The 24,630-nt window shown below is 38.5% G+C and overlaps 1 protein-coding gene across 2 annotated transcripts in view; it reads right to left on the reverse strand.

Moving 5' to 3' along the window:
• The window catches only part of adamts6 (ADAM metallopeptidase with thrombospondin type 1 motif, 6), a 106,216-nt gene that overhangs the window by 24,861 nt on the left and 56,725 nt on the right, over positions 1-24,630 (reverse strand). For both annotated transcript variants that reach the window (XM_055208973.2, XM_055208972.2), the window contains 6 exons: positions 21,028-21,173; positions 12,782-12,845; positions 9,294-9,396; positions 8,202-8,335; positions 3,099-3,222; positions 1,859-1,939 (listed from right to left, as the gene is read on the reverse strand). In XM_055208973.2, coding sequence (XP_055064948.2) covers positions 1,859-1,939; positions 3,099-3,222; positions 8,202-8,335; positions 9,294-9,396; positions 12,782-12,845; positions 21,028-21,173 — 652 coding nt within the window. The remainder of the gene's footprint in view (positions 1-1,858; positions 1,940-3,098; positions 3,223-8,201; positions 8,336-9,293; positions 9,397-12,781; positions 12,846-21,027; positions 21,174-24,630) is intronic.

Genomic DNA, 24,630 nt, shown 5'->3' on the forward strand with positions numbered 1-24,630 from the left:
AGCAAATCAGATACCATGCCTTTAATTTAAGCCGCTTGTTTGATAGTTTTAATTAGTTGTGGCTAAAAACCATGGTGCTTTTACTCGGCTTGTGGTTGTGGAAAGACAAAAGCCCCATCGTAAACATACACTGTGACTGCAGTCAAAGTGATCCAGACTTACACCCACAAAAAGGCAACACAAATCACTTTCGACTTTGTGAACAGTGGGTACGTTTACACGACAACAATGTAATAAAAACAAAATTTTTCCTTTTTCAGTTTTGTGTACAGACAACAATATAATAAATGTTTATGGCTCCGTGTACTGTGTTAAGTTAACTGAGCACTTATGCTCTTTTGTTGATTTGATTCGCTTCCATTGTTACCTCATTTGTAAGTCGCTTTGGATAAACACGTCTGATAAATGACTAAATATTAATGTATTATTGTCAAAACTATTTCTGTACACCTTACACGCATGCACACGGACAAAAAAATTGCACATTAAAGGTACAGTGTGTAAATTTTAGTGCATCTAGTGGTGAGGTTGCAAATTGCAACCAACGTTTCGGTCCATCGTTCACCAAAATGCATAGAGACGCTACGGTAGCCACCACCGGACAAACATGTCATCGTCGGAAACAACTTAGTAAAAACGTTTGTCCTTTAAGGGCTTCAGTAGAAACATAGAGGCACAAAATGGCGACTTGCATGTAAGGGGACCCTCGGTGTATGTAGATAAAAACGTCTCATTCTAAGGTAATAAAAACATAACTGTTCATTATGAAAGGTCTTTATACACCACTGATAATATAGTTATGTATTTTATATTGCATTTTTGTCGAGAGATCCTTATAAAAGTTACACACTGCACCTTTAACCCCAGCTTTCTAAATTTTGTGTTTCCACACTCCAAAAAATGACTTTCTTAGTATTTTTGTCTTGTTTTCAGTAGAAATATCTAAAAATTCTTAAATCAAGATGTATTTTCTTGATGAGCAAAATGACGAAAATAATACTAGTTTTTAGACAAAAAATATACAATTTAAGTGAATTTGTGCTTAAAACAAGCAAAAATATCTGCCAATGGAGTGAGAAAATTTTACTTGAATTAAGTGTTTAAGAAAAAAAGAAATCTTATTTTACAATTTTTTTTCTCACCCCACTGGCAGATAATTTAGCTTGTTTTAAGGACAATTTCACTTAAATTGTATATTATTTGTCTTAAAACTAGACTTATTTACTTAGGTGATTTTGCTTATCAAGAAAAAGCATGTTAATTTAAGAATTTTTTGATTTTCTACTAAAAACAAGACAAAAATACTAAGTAAGAAAGTCATTTTTTGAAGTGTTAATAAACAATTTTCAGTTAAAGGGTGGGTGTAAAGCTTTTTCTTATGCATTCTGACTTATTTACACAGTTAAAGGGTTTCAGGCTAAACATATTTGGACGTATAAATGCCGAATACTCTTCGTCAGAGATCATACAAGATTCAAGTTTTTTCGCCAACTTGTGGAGGTACAGTGGAAGTCCTTGTATGGGCACTTCTTAACAAAAACAAATGTTTGCGTTTTGTGGGCAATCAGCGTGTAAATAGTTACGAAAGTATAGTTAATCACAAGTTTTCCAGGGATAATGGCAATAATGTTTTGTTGTGTATTTTCTGTGCTTATGATTCGCTCAGCCAACGGTACACCTACTGCAGATCGGCTGTTTTTCGGAAAGAAGCGGTACAGTTGATCTTTCTTCAATAAATCTGACAAAACTAAAGACTCTTTGGAGATATGAGGATGCAATAGTACTCTATAAGTACACAAGATTAACATGTAACCTTTAAAAAAAGTGTTGTGTATGGAAGATGAATACAAAAACTCACCAATGTAGTTCTTTGACACGGCCACTTCTCTGATTTCAATGTGAACTGATCCTTTGGGTATGTTTACGACCTCCATGTAACCTGGAACATGTGAAAGTGAGGTTCGATCACCCAAAGCAATTTCACGTCAACATGCACTTGAAAAAAAAACACATGGTGTGCATTTTACTGTATGCGTTTTGTTATTTTGATAATGATGCCTCAATGCTCAAGTACTTGGGTTGGGAATAGAAACTAATGGTCTAACTTCCATCTGTCGCTTCAAAGCAAGAAATGCTGTCTCAGAGTATTCACCACACTTCCAAATACTCTGTTAATTATGTTTATCCCTATTTGTAACCTCCTTTAAAGTTTTATGGCTAATGCTTATTTCTTGTTTCATGGCTATTGGCAACAGCAAATTCATTACAAAAGAAGAATCCACACGCACACAAACCCTTCAAAACCCCCTTACAGTTTCAGATGATTTACCATCTATACCTTAAAAGGAGAAAACAGTCCCTCACGACTATAGAGAATACTTTTGGATACGGACGCATGGGATATTAGACGTTTTATTGAATCTCTCACTGGATGATGTAATTAATACCTGTACATCGCTTTACCGCTTCTATTTTGACAACTCGTTTCTTGACCCAAAAACGTAAGGGTCTATCATTGGTTGCCTGATGAAAAAAGCACAGCATTTCCACAAAAAATGTCAAGCTTGGCTAAAGCGCCCAGTTGGCCCCTTGACAGGAGCCACTGCCAAAAGACAATGCGTTCCTCCACTTGCTTGCGCTGTGCTTTCTTCAAGCGGGATTTCTCTTTGTGGAAAACGATTAAAAACTTGTCGCGTTTGGCAGGCGTGCGGTGTCCTCTCTGGAATGGGATTCTGAAAGGAGAGTTTCACTTGCTTTTCTTGTCAGTACGTTAGCTTGGCGATGGCCTTCGGGTGATGGATTTCTGTGACACTTTGTGAAGACTTACTGCAAACGTGATGAAACCTTGATCAATTTTTCATGTAAAACGATGCTCACTGAAAGTTATCCGACACAAAGTTCGGGCCAGGCCACATTTGTTGTCTTGCAGATGATGCCTGCAGAGCTCATTGGTCATTGGCAAGGCCACAAGATCAGCCAAGTTTATGCTAGGCTAAGTTTTTCTGAAATTTTTTGACAGGCATTTGTCTTTTAATTAATTTAATGTAATGCACATGAGTGTTGCTTATAATGAGTGTGTAATAGGTTGACGTCCTGACCTCCTCTGGGCAGCGAATCATTAAACAGGCCCTCAGAGACCTCACACATGCTTCCGTCCCCACCGCATACACGGCACCTGTCCTCCTTGGCATCCGATCCCAGTATGTTATCACAGCCAACATGCTGGAAAGACAGAGAAAGAAAGTCAGAGCTGGTAGACCTCTATAGTACCGTAAAGTCATAATTTAGTGTACTTTAAAGGAAAACACCGTTTTTTGTACCTCAACGTAGACAAATTAATACATATCTATCTTTTTTCAATCTGTGCACTTTTAATCTTTGTACAGCGCCTCGTGAATGTGTTAGCATTTAGTCTAGCCCCATTCATTCCTATGGCTCCAAACAGGGATGAATTTAGAAGCCACCAAACACTTTCATGTTTTCTCTATTTAAAGACTCTTACATGAGTACTTACACAAGTAAGTATGGTGGCACAAAATAATGTTGCGTCTGATGGCTTTAAGCACAACAGGTTTCTGCCCGGGTAGTGGTGTGTTTCTATTAGCACTATTAAGTGCTTTTCACAGTGTGTACCACATGTTGCCAGTACCACTGTGTTACTGCTTTATCCTTGTTTTTTTGATACTAGCTATCTTGACCATAGTGCATCATGTTAATGCCAGCAGATGTCGGGTATGCTTGCTATTGCTCACGCTGTGCTCAGCCTGACCGTGACTGTCATACTGTTGCATTATGCTTATCTGCCATCCTGTGTAGTACAGTGATAAGACTTATATGCAGGCTGTGACAGTATGCATTCTGTCCTGGATCGGGACAAGCTTCTGACTGGGTCCCTGGAGACTCCAATCTATTTCACGTTGGCTTAGGCCGGTGACACACTGGATGCGTGGCGTAAGCGTCTCAGCTGCATGGCGTGTCCGTTTTTAATTCGGCTCCCATGTTAACAGGTAAGAGCTTGCAAACTGCCTTAATGAGCCGAGCGGCAAACACATGCATGCTAGAAATAGATCCGACGCTTACTTTTCAAGCGGCATGCAAGTGTGTTGGAAGCGTTTTTAGGCAATATAGAATGGGAAAATATGTTTATATGTCATTTTGTACACAAATACATATTAATTAAAGACATTTTGATGTTTGACAGTCTATAGGTTGACATAAATTCAAATATAAATGTAATTTAAAAAAGAAATGAATTAATAGTTATCGATTTTCAAATATTGCACCTGTCAAACATAGTCAATACTGTTGACGGTGTCCTTTATCAGTAGGCTTTATATTTATGCTTAACATGAAGTATACTACGCAACTGAAACACCACGCTCACGCCACGCAGCCAATGTGTCACCGGTCTTACGCTGACGGGGCGAAAATTATGGCTAGCATTGCACTCCTTGATTTGAGTAAGTAGCTGGGGCTGCTCTTGGCTGTTTTCAAAGCGTGATTTTATACAATGTCCCATAGCGTCACCTCTGACGCAATGTCAAAAGACATCTCCGGTTACTATTGTAACCTTGGTTCCATGAGAAACGGGAACGAGACATTGCGTAAGCTAAAAGAGTGTATACGAGTGTTTTATCGCTGTGTTCTGAAAAAAATGTATTATAAAACGGCTCGTTCTGGTTCTTCATTCTGATTGGTTGAAACGCGTTCTTACCCGTGATAAAATACCCCGGTAAACCCACGGTTCATCACAAGTATCACTGCGCCACTGTTGCTGCGTACTGATTTATGAAAATAAACACCACAGTCTTTAATCATTTTTTCATTTTTCTACCTTTGCACAATTATGGCGATATCCAGATAAATGTCAATAAATAAAACATTTCGTCAATAAAGAGAAAACGTTCTCTGAGTTGTTTTTGTCTTAAATTGATATTTCTGCCATTATCCACTAGATGTCAATCTTACCCAACTTAAACACTGACGCATTCACTCGACACAACAGCGTTGTGGTGGATTTAGCGCGACGTGTAAGTTTTGATGACTCTGAATCTGATCTCTTACAAAAGTTCTTAACAAAAATGGAATTATCTTCTGAAAATTTGAGAGGTGATAACTGATAAGAGAACAAATTAAGGTAGGATAAAACGTTTTTTTTTGTTGTTGTTGGAAAGCGGATGGACTGTTCTTTCATTTGATATTTTATGTTTAAAATTTAAAGAATATAATTGTTCTGTAAGGCATTAAACAAAAAAAAAAACGCTGACAGGGAAAGAGTTAAACATGCTTCCAAGCATATTTGTTCATCACTTCAACAGTTGCACAATATAAATGTTAATGTATATTTTAGATGAATGTTGATTTATAAAAATACACCACAGTCTTGAATCATATTTTCATTGTGTCTTTGTTGCTTCTGTGTTGTATGTGAACTGCGCTGTTGCAGCCACACTTGATTCTGAGGAACTACTTTGTTTGGCGGAAGAGTAATATTTGTACTAATATAATTACAACTTATTTGTCTTCCATTTTGTGAAACCCTGCTATGCATATGATGTAACCGTTTTATAAACGCAATCAACCCCGCGAAGCGTTGGGTTACCAGTGCATTTAATAACAGCTAAGGGGGTTTTAGCTAACAACGCCCCTTAGCTGTTTAAAAATGCACTGGTAACCACCTGCTTCTTGGGGCTTATTGCTTTATTAAATAATACTCCTCACTGTAGAAATTTAAACATATAAAAAATATCAATATTTCTCCAAATATGCACACTTAAAAAAAGCCCCGATGCATGTTGTTTTGTCCAGTGCTTTCATGACGACCATGCAGAAGTATTTTTCTCAATCATATTTCTATTTAAAGGTACAGTACTGTGCAAAAGTCTTAGGCCACCACCACCAGACTTGTTGTTATAGAAGTTTTAATATCCATCCATATTTATTTTTCAATCTATTTTATTGAGATACAAACAAAAAATACAGGAAACATATACAAAAAATATTAAATTTTCAGGACTAAATGTCTTCTTTAGGCATCGTCTGTGTTTAGTGTGACCTCTATTGGGACTAAACACATCTTGAGCGTTTTTGAGCAGAATGAATTAAAAAGACAAATTAGAAATTAGGATTTAATTTTATTTAGTTAATTTGTTTAATTTTATTTAGAGACTCTGCAGTTTCCAGGTGTTGCTCAAGTGGAAGGGGAGTTTACCCTAAAAAAGTGACATATCAGTTTACATGCTTCAATACTAAATAAACATTTCATCTATTTTTTTGGTTGTATTCTATTAAAAAGACTGAGAAACAATTATATATGATCACTATAACATTACAAAAACAATACATCTAATTCTGGCATGGTGGCCTAAGACTTTTTTTAACTGTCACTATAGGATTTTCAGAATAAAATAAATGTCAAAAACTGAAGCTTAAGTCTTGACCCTTTTTAATGATGTATAGTTGTTTTAGGTAAGTACATCATTTTTAACTAATGCATTTTAAGAACCTCCCTTATCCTCGTGCGGGTTAACAGGTTTTAATGTTGTTTTGTGTATTTCCTGTTAAACCCCATGCAAGCCTTAACTTGCATTATTATAAGGGTCTCTTCCAAAAAACAATGAGAGATTGTTGGGTGCAGCACAGATTGATTCTTTTGGGTTTAAAAGAACACTGTGTGGATTTCATCTTTCCAGATTAGATCAAAAGGAAACATTGGGGATAAATGAAATCACTATCACATATAAAACATATAAATCAATGATTGGGACAACTACGAGACTCAAAAATACCAGACAAAATTTGCACTAAAGAATTCAAATCTATCCTGAGCCTATTTAACTCTAAAATAACCAGACCATTACACTATTATTCAGTTTGGCCTTTAGAACTAATTAAGCTGTGGATTACATATCACACGCAACTTCATCCATTTGCAAGGATAAAAGCTCATAGTCTTCTTTTGTAATGTCTGATGGGGTTGAAAAATGTATGGCAAGTGATCTTAGATTATTCCTTCATACAGAATTTCTCCAGAAATTTCAGGTTCAGTTCAGGAAACTAGGATGGTTATGGCAGAAAGTTGATTTTGTGCACAGTGATCCTAATTTCAACAAAGTATGTAGTGATATTACGCACTGCCCGAAAATAATCCCCTGCTATTGAAAGTAACCAAGGGGACTATTTTCGAGCAGTGCGTAATATCACTACGCCTGCTGCAGCCACGTTACATCAGCAAAGTCACTGATTATTACGCCAGTTTGAGAGTACAGTCCGAGCCATATCACTTGTGCTGTTATTTTCTCATGGCCTTTATAAACTGGATACAAAGTTAGTAAAATCACAGATTTGGGTCACAATGCAGTCTTGCTGTCTACTGCCTATTTAAGACGGCACCCAAACTAAACAAGTAGCGTTATACGTTCCCATAGACCAGTGATGTTAATGGTTGCACATAACAACATACTAAGCACAAAAATGCATAACATTCCACTTTTTTAAAAAATATGCTCATTTTCCAGCTCCTCTAGAGTTAAACATTTGATTCTTACCGTTTTGGAATCCATTCAGCTGATCTCCAGGTCTGGCGCTAGCACTTTTAGCATAGCTTAGCACAATCCATTAAATCTGATAAGACCATTAGCATTGCAGATTTTGCTGCTGTAACATGGCTGCAGCAGGCATAGTGATATTACGCACTGCCGAAAATAGTCTCCTGCTATTGAAAGTAACCAAGGGGACTATTTTCGGGCAGTGCGTAATATCACTACGCCTGCTGCAGCCACGTTACATTAGCAAAGTCACTGATTATTACGCCAGTTTGAGAGTATAGTTCTAACCATATCTGCCTAAAAAAGCGCAGCTTTTAATTTTCTGTCGGTCTTAGTACACAATGTAACTACAGAAGAGTCAAGTATTAAATAGGAAAAATATCGAAACTCTTTGGTTATTTTTAGCGCGATGCTAATGGTCTAATCAGATTCAATGGATTATGCTAAGCTATGCTAAAAGTGCTAGCGCCAGACCCGGAGATCAGCTGAATGGATTCCAAAAAGGTAAAAATCAAATTTAACTATAGGGGAGCTGGAAAATTAGCATATTTTCAAAAAAAGTGGAATGTCCCTTTAAAAGAAAAACGTATATTCATTTTCAAAGGTAAAAGACACCAATTTCATGTATGACTCAAATAATTTGGACAATCTCACCTTGCACTCTCCATTGATGCATATGTCCAGAGAGTCCGCCTGGCATCTAGTGCCATCGATAACAGCGGGGGAACGTTCGGTGTAGAAGTTGTAACCCTCGGCCAGACAGTTCAGCGCGCACGGCTTCACTCCACCTAAAAAACATCATCAAAGAACTGATGTCACTATCTCTCTCAAAATAAAGAAAATAGTGGGACCTTTGATCCGGGTATGGATGTACCCTCAAGTACTCATTAATAGTCCCGAACTGTGTCAAGAATATAAATCTATATAGAATTGAATCGATCTTTTGCCCCACAGAGGCATCGATAAGTGATTTGCAGACTGCTTTTCTCCCAGCCTCGTGAGCCAGGGCTTTCAGACGGGGCCTACGGTTTTCTTTTATGTCTTTGTTGATATTAACAATCCAGTCTAAGCACTCAAGCACAAGAGAGGCATTACTCATTGTGGAAACTGAACGTTCTGCCTGACATCATTATTACTCCGACACGGGGGGAGATTAACAGGGCTGCCAACAAAAATCACAGAGACATCGGCATAAGGTTATCGCAGTATTTACAAGTGAAGTTCACCTCCAAAATGAGTTTTCAGAGCCAAGTAATTGGTAATTATTATGGTTATTACAGAGTAGCGAGATAAGGAGATGATGGAGTCCGCTGTGAACGTCCTTGGCTTTCAATCGTATGCTGTTTTTCTTTGTTTATTGGGTTCTGGCCATTTTCTTGTAAACAAGAAAAACATCCTTCCAGTTTTTGCCTGCAGCTTTCACTAGCGGTCTAAAAATGTGTCCGATGAAAATTCAAAGAGAGAGCTAGTGCTTCATAGTATACAGTCAAATGTCGGGATATCAAAGGTACCCATCATTGTAATATGGGCTACATTTACAGACTATGTTATTGATAAACCCAACCTCTCAGAGAGACCTATGTACTGTACATACAGAGCCAAATGCACACAGTGTTGTGGCATCTGAAGAATTTTCAGCCCATCAAAGATACTTTCTCACTGTTGGTGTTAGCAGGGTACACAAAGCTCAAAGCTGTGAAAGAGTGCGACTCCCTCTGAAGCTGTGTTTTGGGACTGGGAACATACCTCCAGTGTATGGCTTCCAGTTGTAGTACTTCCCACGGAAAGGCATGTTGTCAAAATCGGCACACTGCTTCTCCCTAAAGTCACGTGATCCTGCTGGGCAAGGCTGTGGGAAAACAAATTAATTAGCAATTAATGAAACGATGAACAACAGGACTAACGCTAAATGCTAATATTAAGTACAAAACACATGGCAGTAGCTCCTCTTGCAGGATGTCCATGACCATTTCTCTACTTATTGTTGCAAACCAATATCGTGATGCTACAACATCTCACTGTAGGTATGAGTAGTGTTAGATTTGTGGCAGACATATCATATTCAATTTTGCCTAAAAATTGATCTTTTCCTGCAATTCAATTGGGTGGATATAACTTTTTGGCATTCAAACTACAGACATGCTCTCAAAAGGTTTATTTTAGAGTAATGGCTATTTTTTGTGTTTCTTTACAGCGTCATGTAAGCATCATTGTCAAAGCAACAGTATTTACAGCTTCTGTGGCTTTTCTCACAACTTTATAAAAGTTTGAATAACTTATTACGCATATTTTAAAAGTTTTTCCAAGTTTAATTGGGTCCACAGTGCTGCTACATTGGTGATCAACCCAATATTTTAGTTTTGGTAATCTATTCTTTGCAAGCATGTAAAAAATAGGTAATTGAAATTTGGCTCCCCTTGTGATGTCAGAAGGGGATCTTATTATAATAATACCGCCCCTTAATCTGCACTATCCAACCACGCACTGTCATTTAGTACAGAGAGAGAGAAAATAATTGGCGACACAATTAAGTTTTTTTAATTTCAACAATCCACCATCATGGCGATCAGTGTTTGCATTTCATCAGCTCATTTGCATTTTAACCCTTATGTGTTGTTGGGGATGTTTTTATCCACTAGGGTTTTTTTAACTCTTAATTTGGCCACAACTTTCTCTCTGTTTCAGCAAATTTAATGGTTTTTGGAGACAAACACCTATTTTAGGAAAATGCTTTGAAATTTTATATTTTATAACGATATACCGTGGGAAAATGTACTACCCTTTCGTGTTGTTAGTGGATGAAAACATCCATTAAATTAAACGGCTATAAAAATGTATCAGACACATTTTTTTCATAAATCTGTTAATTAACCCCAGTACTGATCAAAACTATCAAATCTTCACAAAAATTCCATAATTTTACCGTTCATAAGTGGTGTCACTGATTTGGGGAAAAAAACACAAACAAAATGACCGATTTTCAATATAAAAAGTGACGGTGGACTAGATTTTTTTTACCTTTTTCACAGTCTTGGACATGTCAAAGATTAGTAAAAAATATTGGCTTTGATGCATTTTTAGTTTTTGTGTAGCATCAGTTTTAATTTTTTTCTCCCTCATTTATTGCTAGTGGCCATTTTTGCCCCATTGACCTCCATTATAACAAAATTTTTTGAATGCAGAGCCATGACACCTTATTATCATGCATTTTTGAATGTTGGCGGTTTTTCCTTTTGCTAAGAGGTAAAATTTGTCATTTTTACTGTGGATCACCATGTGGCACCATTAACCCTTTAGTAGGCCTGTGCAAAAAACAGAGCTTAATTTCTGATTTGTCAGATTTTCATGATAAGTCCCCTTTAAAGCCGCTAGGAAAGGGTTTGTCTTCGGGGAAGGTTTACATTTCTTACAAATAACCTACATTATAACACATTAACTCAGGAATGGGCAACTTCGGTTCTGGAGGGCCAGTGTCCTGCAGAGTTTAGCTCCAACTTGCCTCAGCACACCTGCCTAAAAGTTTCTAGTATGCCGACCTTAATTGGCTGCTTCAGGTGTGTTTAATTATGGTTGGAGCTAAACTTTGCTGGAAACCGGCCCTCCAGGACCGAAGTTGCCCATCTCTGCATCAACTCAATACTTTATGTACATACACCGATCAGCCATAACATTATGACCACCTGCCTAATAGTGTGTAGGTCCTCCTTTTGCCACCAAAACAAGGCAAAGCCTAGACCTTTCTATCAGAAACCAGCCTTCGCTTCCTACGTGCATCAATGAGCTTTGGTCGCCGGTTCACTGCTTTTACTTCTTTGGACCAATTTTGATAGGTACTGACCACTACAGACCGGGAACACCCCACAATAGCTGTGGTTTTGGGGATGCTCTGACCCAGTCGTCTAGCCATCACAATTTGGCCCTTGGTAATGTCACTCAGATTCCTTATGCTTGAAGTACATCAACTTTAAGGACAAGTGTAGTTGAGTCCATGCCTCGACGTGTCAGGGCTGTTTTGGTGGCAAAAGGTGGACCTACAAAATATTAGGCAGGTGATCATAATGTTATGGCTGATCTGTGTATATTTACTCTGGGCAAGTAGCTATTATATTACATGACAATGTGACATTATTGTAAATATTTTTCTTGGCCTGGTTAGTTCACCTGATATGTTGTGGGGGTGACCTGAGTTTGAATATCACAGAAAACTACATTTCAACATTTAAATAATATTTTCTGCCTGAATTGAAGAAGGACTTTCTTTAGACTCCCGAACTCAAACGGAGCACTTCATTAATACCAAACTTTTTTTATTGCCTCATGTAATTACACGATCTCTACGCTCTGAAGCTTTTCTATGTGTTGTGCAATGCCCTAAATCCAATTAAACTTTAATATTTAACTCTGCTTTGGCCTTTTTCCATTGCAGCACTTTTATTATTAGTGCTGCTCACCATGTAGGATCATGGAAAGCCGCTAGTGTAGTCAGCAGTGAAGGGGGGCTGCGGATTAGCTCATTGTTTTGAAAAGTCAAACAAATGATAGCAGACCTTTGCTTGGTACTGAACAATGACCGTGGCTATAACCAGGGCCACAGGGGGGCCAAATCCTCAATGACTTAATAAATTCAAAGCCACAGCCATAATAAATACAGACGCTGGAATGCCCCACATAAACGGCCCAGGGAGGGTTATTCACTCTTTACCCCGAGATGTCCCCTTTCAAAAGCTTTATTTGGATTCCAGAAGGTTAAAAAGCTAATTACATTAAATCCTTGATCGGGTTGTTGATGTCTTCCATGCTTTAGTCCAATTCTGGGCTGTTGTCTAAAGCAACCCGAATCCGATTGGATGTCATGGAGAGTCCATATCTACAACAAGTTTGTGTTGGACAACACACCTTATGGAAAATGAAATAGTGCTTTGGGATGCTGTTTGTTTTCCTAAAGTACACATTTCTTGCTTGTGCTGGAATTAACAGTGTTTACCTACTGCAATACACAAATTTATAAGCTCTATAATTTTTTTCCTTTTGTCCGCCATCATTTAACTGATAATTTTGTGTTTCACTATATAAGTAATACATGTAAAGGAATTTTTGTTTTGGGTGTACTGTCCCTTTAAGTAGTCTGAAATGATTTTCTTCTTTAATAAATGAAGCAATGACTTCCTATTTGTATTATTTTCTTTTTTAACAGCACTAAAGTCAAAACACAGACAGAAAGAAAAGTTACTCACATCGGTGTTACACGATCTGTAGCGTTTCCTCTCTCCGAGGCAGTATTTTCCTCCACTCGTCGGCCTGAAAGAGTTTGAACGACTCGTGAGCTTCCATCCTCATCATCATGTATGAGTGATTTACTTTACGCTGAGAGATCAGGAATCCCCAAAAAATTCCATCCACACACAATTCCAATCAACACCGGACTGCATCTGTCCTGCATTTGCTTTAGCAGTGGAGGGCCAATGGTCTAGTTACCTCAATATCAACACGACCCTCACACACGGCATTCACACGCAATCGCACCCTTGTTATTGCTAACTTATTGGCCAAAAGATCAGACTGAGTCATTCGATTATATGAACAAAGATGCCTATCGGGTCTGGTTTGATATAAGTGTGATATTGTTCTATGATGAAATACTTGATGAAAATCAAGATGATGAAATATATGATGTTTAAAGCTGCAATCCATAACTTTTGCCTCTCTATCGCCATCTCTGTTTGAAACATAAAATTGCAGGTTACTTTATATACTTACTGAAGTCAGTTTACGTCAAACTAATATTTCCCATGAAATCGTATGTAACACCATCTGATCGGTCAGTGGCGTGAGTTTGTAAATAGCTATAATATGCTATTTTGCAGTTTGTTATGTTTTTAACTCTTACCCTGCCAGCATTTTTTTAAAAGTTGCCAGGATTTTTTATGATTTTCATAAAAGCTTAATGCCTTAGAGAAAGTTTCCTCTTTAGATATGAACATACAATATATCAAATGAAAGAACAGAGCCTCTGCTTTAAAACAAAAACTTTTCATTAGCATTAAAGCGTTTTCTCTTAAAGCAACACCAAAGAGTTTTTTTTACCTTAAAATAACGTTTCCAAAAAAGTTTTAGTCGTTCATCCACTTGAAACATGGTGAATGTCACTGTCACATTCGCTTTGCAGCACTCTATCGCCAAAACAGCACTAAAGAAGTTTCCAACTGTGGGGTCGCGGTCCTGTAGTTCGAGTTAAAACTGCAAAAACTTGCTTTACGGCAGACCTACAATCCAATCAGAGTCAGCTTTGCTGCAGTAGGCTAAATTATTTACGACAGTGGTAATGGACAATTCCGCTTCCAACCTGTAGGGGGAGCAAAGAGCAAAAACTCTTTAGTGTTGCTTTAATTGACGAGTTAACTTGTCAATGGTGGGGAACGAGTTAATAACTGGGGTAGAATTAAATAAATTATCCTCTTAATCCTGGAGTATGTCTGAATCTAGAAGTGAATCACATTCATTTTTCAGTGGAAAATGTCCCGGGACTTCGAATGTTCTTTGTTTATATTCATTTTGGCAGTCTGTGTGATTTACATTAAATTTGGCATGTATCACTGAAAGGCAGACCTAACAAAATCGTTTCGATATGTCAAGATATTCATCTATACAAGCACTGCATTCATGAGTAACCCATTGTGCAATGTCTCAACTTCACAACAGTTGGTAAAATGGAAACCAGGTCAATAACTATGCCCAAATTAATAGATTTTCTATTATGGGGCGCTAAAACCTAAAGAGTTTGTTCACCCAGGAATGAAAATTATGTCATTAATTATTCACCCTCATGTCATTCCACAACTGTAAGACCTTTGTTCATCTTCAAAACACAACTTAAGATATTTTAAATGAAATCTGAGAGCTTTCAGACCCCCATACACAGCAACGCAACAAAGTGACGAGAATACTTTTTATGCTCAAAAAGTAATCCTCCAACAGATATTCACAAAAGCAGCACATAACACGTATTAAACATCGGCATTGTGCGTCAGTCATAGACATATATGGCTGATATATATATATGAAGAGTTTTGTTGCAAAACGAGATAACTCAGTTTTTTTAATTTGTCAGAAATCTCGTTTTTTGGTTGTGTATTTCAATTAATATCAATTCAACTGCAGTTGGTTTGTTTTGATTTAAACCTTCATAACTTAAAAAATACAGCTAAGTAGCACAATAAAAAGAAACATGATAACATAATAATAAACATGTTTTGACAAAAATGTTGAAAACGGATTTATCTCGTTTTGCAAAGAAACTCTTCATATATATATATGAAAAGTTTGGTTCCAAAACGCAATAAACGTCATTTTTTTAAAAAAAATTTACAGGCAAAATCAGTATTGTATCTGGTCAGTATTAAAAAGACAATTCTTCATCATTTCGTTATCTGCCGTGTTATTCTGTCACCTTTTCTCTCTTGTTTCCCAAACGTGACAAACGCCAGTCCTTCTTCTCTGTAGAATGCAATAAATCCGCTTAACCAATCACATCGCACAATTCCACGCATTATAAACAATAATGGCAATGCTTTGAATACACACAGAATCCTAGTTTTCCTGATCGACAGTACTTTATACTTCGTGATCAACAAACAAACAAAATAATACTTTTGATGGTATTGATAAACCTGTGGTGGTTTTCTGTGACGGGAAGAAACGTAAGCCATCAAAATCTAATAATTTACGCAAGAGGCACACGGGCGGAAAAATGCCGGCGGTTTTTGTTCTCACACAACTGCATCAAGCTTCTGTCATGCTAACACATTGACCCCAGGGGATGTTATAAAAAACTTTCCATTATTTTACTTGAAGCCAATGAAAATTGAGCAGGACCAAAACATGTTACAGCTTATCGCTGTGAAAAAAGTTCAGCGACGACGTCCCAGGTATAACCGCAGCAGTACAGCATTCTTAATGTGACAAAGTAAGTGTTTTGATTAATGCCATTAATGTTTATTTTTTTATCAGTGTATACCACTAGTCAACTAAATGAATATAACATGGCAAAGATTAATGCACATTTATATATCGATTTAATAGATTTATAGCATTTAAAAAAAACTTTTGCATTTATTGCATTTTGCAAAAAAATAATTCGTTTTTTAAATAAATCTTTGAAAATCAAATTATGGATTTGAATTTTTTATGTTTTTATAACGTAAAGATGCTATGTGAAAGTTTGTAACAGAAAATAGTGGTTTTCATCTTGTCACTTTCTTTCTATAGAAAACAAATTTTTACCCAAATTAGTCAAAATGGATTTATTGCATTTTGAAACCAAACTCTTCATATACATAGATGCCTCATCAATGGCTGTTTGGCGGATACATCTATCGAGTGGTCGAACAATGCATCTGTGTCTTATTATGGGTGTGAAATGACATGAAGATGAGTAATTACATTTTTTATTCTGGAGTAAACTAACCCTCAAAGAAAATCCTCCAATAAGCACCTGTGACCTGTACCACCAAAACATTTGAGCTTGAACCACTGATTATTACAGATAAGTATATTTAGTGCAATTTCATTAGGTGCCACTAGAGGCACAGAAAATACACTTCCACTTATCGATATTAAAATCTAAATATCTTAAAGGTATTGTGGAGAATTTTCTTTTTCCGGATGGATCATCAAGACTATTGGTCCTCCTAGTTGTCAATCAGGAGTGTTGCGCAATTGCATTTTTTAAAAAAGTGGAGAAGGTGGTTCTTTCTAAAATTCGAGAAAATCCTCCGCTACACCTTTAAGAAAAAAAAGTGGTTTTAGCCTAGCCTGGTCCAACTAGACTCTCGTACATTAATTTCATTTGTACAGAGAGTCTGGCCACGCTCCATTGCCAAGCGTTACTTCCGTTAAGGAGGGTCCTCTGTTGAAGTTTAAAACTATTGGATCTGCCCAGAGTCACTCTAAATCTGCCATAACCAATCGTTAACTTGTGGTCGTGACGTATGTCATGCGCCGAAACCGGACGGAAAAAACAAGTCCGAATGATCAGACCAACAAAACTTAGCAAACATTGTTCTTGCTCCGGCTTTATCTTCTGTATATTTAGTTTTGCAACAACGGACCGAATAGCTTTTCTTATGTCTTTCTCCGCTGCCATTACTGAACTACAACTCAAACTGACGCACGACCTCAATGTCATCATTCTTAGCCACCCCCCTCTGTTCGCTGATTGGACCTGCAGATTTTTGCAGGAGAAAACGAAACTCTACACAGCAGGCCCAGACGTAGTACTGAAGCGAAATGAAAATTAAGCGGAAGCACCTAGGAGGGCGGAGCCAGGCTAGTTTTGCCAACAGACCAACTACAATCAATACTAGATCTTACAACTACATCTCTCTGACAAAATCATGAATGTATCACACAAAATCCAATGCCTAATTCCGCCTTACATGGACAGTGATTTTCAATTGTATAAACAATAATCCACATAATTAATAACCAGACCCCCTAATAAGCCCCTGGAGTATCCAGACATTCTGTCAAAGTTGACTTCAGCTCCATAAATGGAGATTCAGAAAACTCCTGCTTCACAAGCAAATATGAAAAGCAGTTTTTAGTTGTGTATGTTTGACAGTCGACTCAATACACTTGCACTATCTCCAGTCTCTGTTCAGGTTGTTATGACCAGCAGGGCATCTTGCGCTTTTTCTTCTTCCCTTATAAATACATGATCTATGTCTCCAGGTTGTTCTCGTCTCTCTGGCGTTTCTCCGCAAGGTTGTTTTGACCTGGGAGGGCAGCGTAACGGGGTTTGATTCTGGCTTTCTTTCTGTACCTTCCCCTGTGCTATCTGGCACAGACAGTGGCTGGATGTGCACCGTTTTCAGGGACTCATCTTAATGAATGCTTTCCAGGGTAGCTTGACTTCAAGTGCTTGGGTTTCCTCTTTTTTGGGTCACCGGGTTTTAAGGGCAGATCATCTTTCACAGGTGTTACATATTACACCAGCCACACTCCAGCCACTGTCTGCTGGGACTGCGTGACGACAGACATTTCCACAACCACCAGAAATGAAACTCAATCCACATACAACCTATTTTGAGCTTCTGCGGCTAAGAAATGTTTTAAAAAACTGGTTCAAAACTTAAGGATTTGAGTCAGTTTTGGAACCAACAAATATTTATTATACTGGCTTGACAAAGCCAACATACTGTTATTGTACAAACTTGAGTTACAGTTTTTGTTTCGAAATCCCTCATTTAAGAACAAAATCTCAGACTCTAAATCTTCCTCGAGCAGAGGTTTTTATGAGCAGAGATTTCTATAAACAGTATCTAATTTATATTTAAAAAAAAATGTTTTGAGCATAACTAGTATAGAAGTAGGTTAGACTTCTTGTGACTTCTCACGCCTTTTGAAGCAACTTAAAAAAAAAAAAGTCTCTAAAATTATGAACAACTCTTAACTGGACTTATACCATGGGTCTGTTGAATGCTGTATTCTGATTGGTTTAAAAATGTTCCACGGGTATGCATTATTTTTAGATAACCGCACACCTAACTTTTCAAATGTCTTAACAATAGGCACCAGAGCAATGTTTGTGATAACCGTGGTATAAGCGGAATAATTGATTCCAATCCTTTGAATTATTTGAAAATAATGCACACCCGTGGTGTAACCACCTTAGGTGTGCATTATTTTCTTATAATTCAATGGCCCGTTGTCAATTATTAATTACGAATTCTACTGAAGCTGCAACACTAATGGCCGTTTCACACAGTACGTGTTTTTGATATTGAGGATGCATCGAGTGCAGACTTGCGCGCTGAAATCTGGGGAGGTCAGGTGAGCAAAAGGAAGATCGAACATATCTCAATTCTCACAAGTGCGTTCTGTGTTTTCGCGACCTTCTGAGTTCGTCTGAAGAAGCCTGTTCTTTGCGTTTTGGAATTGAGAAACAGCCTAAGTTTAGTGTACAGATAGTAACACACTGCCGCGCCCATCCCCTTTCCTTGGGAAAACATAGCGGCTGCTACATAACACAGGCTACTTCTCCTGGCTGGTGTTCACCGGTTCCATCAGCTTTGTCAACAAATTCACGTGTATTGCCTTGCACATAGGGAGGCTTATACAACAACCGTATTTATGACACTGGTAACATTGTCATTGCGCTTATTAACCACACGTGGAAACTTGTGGCAGAGTTACATAGTGTTGCTTTAAATCAGGGGTCAACAATCCTGGTCCTGGAGGGCTGGTGTCTCTGCAGAGTTTAGGTCCAACCCTTATCAAACACACCTAAAGCAGCTAATTAATGTGTTTCAGGTGTGTTTAAGTAGGGTTGGAGCTAAACTCTGCAGAGACACCAGGACCAGGATTGGTGACCCCTGCTTTAAATTATTATATAAACAATGACTGAACATAAAAAAATTGACTGTGACCAAAAAAGATTGAGAATTCTTTCAAGCTACAACTATACAACACAATAATTTAGTCTGTTTTTATATGGCAAACCACCTAGTGAATGCCTCGGCTATCACCCGGAACACCCTAGCAATTGCTTATCAACAACCTAGCAACCATACAAATTTAGCAACGTCTTAACATTCTAGCAACATCCATGAAACATACTATAAAGTACTACATACAATTTAAGGCCTAAAATAAATACAAAGTGCTTAAAGGAAAACATCACAGTTTTTCAATATTTTACTATGTTTTTACCTCAACTTAGATAAATTAATACATACCTATCTTTAATCAATGCATACACTTAATCTTTGCACAGCGCGTTGTGAATGCGCTAGCATTTAGCCTAGCCCCACTCATTCCTTAGGATCCAAACAGGGAGGAATTTAGAAGCCACCAAACACTTCCATGTTTTCCCTATTTAAAGACTGTTACATGAGTATGGTGGCACAAAACGTGGTGATTTTTTAAGCGGATAAAAAATGAGAACTATATTGTTTGGCGAAAGAGCACTTCGTTTGCAGCACTTCGACCTCTGTGCACAGTAACATCATCACTCCTGACTACTCCTCCTCTCGCGCAAACTTCCAGCAACATTACTGGGAAAACATGGAAGTGTTTGGTGGCTTTTAAATTCATCCCTGTTTGGATCCTAAGGAATGAATGGGGCTAGGCTAAATGCTAAAATATTCATGACGCGCTGTACAAAGATTAATTGCACGCTTTGAATAAAGATAGGTATGTTTTAATTCATCAAAGTTGAGGTAAGAACATAGTAAAATATTGAAAAACTGTGTTTTTTTCCTTTAACAAATTTATTAGACCACTGTTCTGTTTGTCTCAAAGACCATCCAGCATCATGAAATGCTTTAATATGGACTCTTTCCTTTTCAGAGAGTTCTCCATTCTATTACATATATTACATATATATGTTTATATATTCAATACTTCACAGTTTTTTCTTTGCCTTTTCTTTAAAGCAGCTTTGAAGCAATACAATATTACAAAAAAGCATTATAATGTACTACAAATCTATTCAAATATTGAGTTATATACTATTATACAACAGTTCTTTCTGGTTCTCGAATCTGATTGGCTAAGAGCTATGCGATATTGTGCTGATATTGGCACTGTAACCGCTTCACCTTTCGTATCATTCCACCACCTAGTGAATGGAGGTCCTAAGCAGGCTCATCTCTGAATGGAAAAACACAGACGCGCTGTTTTGAATCACTCTCCGTGTGTCTCATTAGTTTACTAGCTCATAAATCAGTCTGTGAATCCCCAATCGGAAGTTATTAATAAAGTTAATGGGAGAAATGTCTTGTCACATCGTGTGGACGATTAACACTTGGAAAGAGGAATATAAACACTCGTTTTTTTTCTGGAGCTATATTTCTTATCAGAACGCGAAAACTGATAAGACTGATTGGTTCTCATTCGTACCGAATCTCACTAAGCAAATGTTCAAACAGGCGCTATCTTTACTAATCGACTGCAGATTTAAATATAATACATATACATTCTCGACTGAACTAATCTTAAAACTACACTTTGTGACCAAGAAACGGTAATATAAAGTAACGGCTTTTCCGTCCATTGAGTTGTTATGAGCTTCAAAGCAGCCGAAAGTTTTACCTGTCATTCTGGCCGCCCTCAAATCCGTGGCGGAAGAAGTAGTTCTCAAACAAAGAGGCTTTTAAAATAACTCCGTTGTTGTTTTCTAGTTTTCTTTTTTCAAACGTGTGCCGTCGAACTGTTGTATGAAGGCAATATCGCTCTCGGAGTCGTGTGATATAGCTCTATATCATCACGGCTGTGATTGCCTCTGGCCTAATCACAGCCGTGATGATATAGAGCTATATCACACTCCTACTCGAGCGATATTGCTTAATTATATTTAATACATACAGTATATCACATGTTGAAAATAAGGTGAAACAGTAATGAGACTATAGTGAGCAGTGTTGTGTTAAACTAAACAGAGACCTGATCAGCTTTGTTCTGGCTTACTTTGCCTACTTACGCTGGGCTGTCACAATGTCGCATGGAAGAGGAGACGCCACCGCCGCAGGTACGACTGCATTCGCCCCAGGTGCTCCAGGGTCCCCAGCTTCCGTCAACGCTCTGTGGCCACGTCCCAAACGCCACACACTCGCCCTGATAGCACCACTAATACACACATGGAAAAATCAACTTAAGGGGACAGTTCACCTAAAAAATGTAATTAATCATCCTCATGTCAATTCATTAAACACAATAAAACATGTTTAGTAGACCATTGACTGACCTCAGTAATCTACGACTGTACAATAAAGACCATTACTTTGTCTATAACTACTATACTATGACATCCAAACTCCCTACCTGTCCGATTTAACAGGATGAATCTTGTTTTTTGTAAACACCGGCTTCCACTACTGTCTCTAATCTAAATCTACTCCAACAGAAAACAAAAGATCTGTACTGATTCTGAATCTACTTCCTCATAATCCAGCCCAGGGGACGTGAGGACAAGACTCTGATACGATGGAAACTGTTTGTGTCAGTAGGTTACGTTCTGTCTCTGTCTATCTGCAGGGTTCTGGATGGTTCTTGAAGCTTTCTGTCTCCATTTCTTTCTGCTGTCCACAGACACAAAGATCTTGGCAAGGAGCAACAGTGTGTCCTCAGTTAGCAGTGCTTGAAATCAGGGTAGTGTGCTAAGACACTATTTATACCAGAAAGAAGCTGGCAGGTCCAAGATAAGCTCTTAAAGAATGTGTTATCTGATTTAGTAAGGCCTTTCAGCTGTTTGTGACACTTACAAGAAGTTTATTCGCTCCAAGATGCTTTGTTCTGTGTCTGGTTGATCGATAAAAGCTGTTTTTCTCACATGTTTTTGTATGACGGATGGAAAGAGACAGTAATGATTAAATTTGATTGGATAATTTGATCTCTTTAGCTGAACAAGTTGTAAGTGTTAAGAACAACATGACATCCATAACAGCCTTTGTCTCAACTTATTGACTGTAACTCCTAAAAGTGATTTTGTGTTTTTGAGTGAAAGACAATATTACGCTAGAAATAATGTAGGGCAGGTTTTATTTCTGAATTATTAAGAACACTGTGCACAGATTTTAGACAATAATTAAAGAGCACCTAATTCATTGCTAAAAAAACAACGTAATTTTGTGTATTTGGTATAATACAATGTGTTCGCGTGGTTTACGGTTCAAAAAACACATTATTTTCCACATACAGTACATTTTTGTAGCTCCAGATATCCCTGCCTTCCTCAAACGCATTGATTTGTACAAAACTCATCGATTTAAAAAGCGCTTTGTCCCTGATTGGCCATCTGTATGTTGGGATTGGCCGGAATACCTCTGACGTCAGCAGGAAATGTGACGCTCCTTACCATGTTTGAAAGACTCGCTCACAATGCAATGCTAACAGGAGTTAATTTACGGCTGTGAAAGTCAAAGTGGGATGAATTATGATAATGTCGGTCTTGTCTACATCACCAGTCCCAGGAAGTAAACTGTTGCCTACAATCCGTGTGTTTGTTGTAGTCCAAAAAAGAGATTTAAGTTGGAGACAATAACTATGAGTAACCCACTTCTAGCCAAAATAAACTTGAATTTGGTTACATGTCATTTTTGCCAAAATAACTTGCGAGATGTATGATATTGCCTTGTTTTAGATGTGTTTGATGTGTGTTTGGATGACTATTAGAAATCTTTAAATACAAAATTGCTTGCTGGGGTCTATTGAAAGTTTTTATCTGCTAAAAATGACTTTAAAACTTTATTTGGGGAGTTAAGTCATGGTAAAGCGTCACTTTTTTTAATTTAGTAAGTAATTTATACATTCGAGACCAGAATTGCTCTGATAACAAGGTTCTGTGTGTTTATATGAGATTATATGAGAGAACATTTTTATTTTTGAATTCAAATAAAAGAATTACTCCACTGTCATGAAATAATTGTGATTATTTACTCATATCTTCCAAGATGTTTATGTATTACTTCTGTCGAAAAGAAATTAAATTTTTTAAGAAAAACATTCCAGATAAGACCCTTATTCCTCGGTTGGGATCGTTTGCAATTTTAAACCGCAAACCGTTGAGGTCCACTAAAGTCCACTATATAGAAAAAAATCTGTAATGTTTTCACCAAAAAACGTCTCGGTTACGGATGTAACCCTCGTTCCCTGAAGGAGGGAACGGAGACGTCACGTCGTGACCGACGAATTGGGAGCTCGCTTGGAGAGACCGGTCTGCTTCGAGTGCTACTAAAGCGCCAATGAACTTGGCATTGGGGTATTTGCATGGTGCTGGCGCCGCCCCGCCAGGTGCGTATATAAGGCGCACGTGCAAATAGGGAAATCAGCTTCTGTTCGCTGAGAAAGCCGGAAGGTGACCGGCCTAAACAGCAGGTGGCAGCACCTGTGGCGACGGGACGTGACGTCTCCGTTCCCTCCTTCAGGGAACGAGGGTTACATCCGTAACCGAGACGTTCCCTTTCAGTCGGTCACTACGACGTCACGTCGTGACCGACGAATTGGGAAACCCTACTAAAACGCCACTAGGGGCTGACCTCTTCCAGTGTCTGCTTAAAGCCCTCCGGTTCCACTTAAGGATAGGAGAATTAGGTTTCAAGGCAGAAGGCCGGGCACTAGATGTTCCTTTAACCCCACAGTAGTGCCAGCGACTGGGAAGCGCCCTAACTGAGCGGTATAGGGACGCTGCGGAAGCCACCGCCCCGTTAAGGGCTAATGGTGGACGAAAGTCAACCGTAGTTGAGGTATAAATGACAGCCGTGGCTGTGTAAGCAAAGCAGTGCTCTGCTAAGGGAAACGTGGGCTGGTAGGATTAACCCCACGGAATAATACTCACAAAGGAACCCGTTGGGACACAATGTGGGGCCCTGGCCAAACATGTAGGTTCGTAAGAATACAACTAGTGAAAGGCTGACAGCCAATGCTCCGCAACAAAGGCTGTCAAGGCAGTGGATAGAGCAAATCAAACCATTACGCATTTTTGCTCTGTTAGCCTTCCATACTGAAAAGTCAATTTGGAGCCTCAGTCGGAGGCTGCAAGCCGACTTGCGAGTCTGCTCTCCGTGTCCTCCCTGGTGAGGACAGAACACGAGAGGATACAGGCTCGATACGAACATTGTAGAATCTAATGAACGTATTAGGTGTCGCCCAACCAGCAGCTCTACAGATGTCTGTTAGCGAGGAACCACGAGCTAATGCCCAAGATGAGGCAACACTCCGAGTGGAGTGCGCTCTCAAATTAAAGGGGCAAGGAATGCCCTGCAAATTGTAAGCCAGGGCGATAGTATCAACTATCCAATGAGACATCCTCTGCTTAGTGACAGCTTTCCCTTTCTGCTGGCCACCATAACAAACAAAGAGCTGGTCTGAGGTCCTGAAGCTTTGCGTGCGGTCCACGTAGAATCGCAGTGCGCGTACGGGGCACAACAAAGCCTCGGTTGGGTTTGCCTGCTCCAAAGGCAATGCTTGCAAGCTCACCACTTGATCTCTAAAGGGAGTAGTGGGAACTTTGGGCACGTAGCCTGGTCTGGGTCTCAAGGTCACGCTCGAGACAGAAGGACCAAACTGAAGGCACGAATCGTCAACA

The sequence above is a fragment of the Misgurnus anguillicaudatus genome, chromosome 12 (genome assembly GCF_027580225.2).
Source record: "Misgurnus anguillicaudatus chromosome 12, ASM2758022v2, whole genome shotgun sequence".
NCBI classification, from domain to species: domain Eukaryota; kingdom Metazoa; phylum Chordata; class Actinopteri; order Cypriniformes; family Cobitidae; genus Misgurnus; species Misgurnus anguillicaudatus.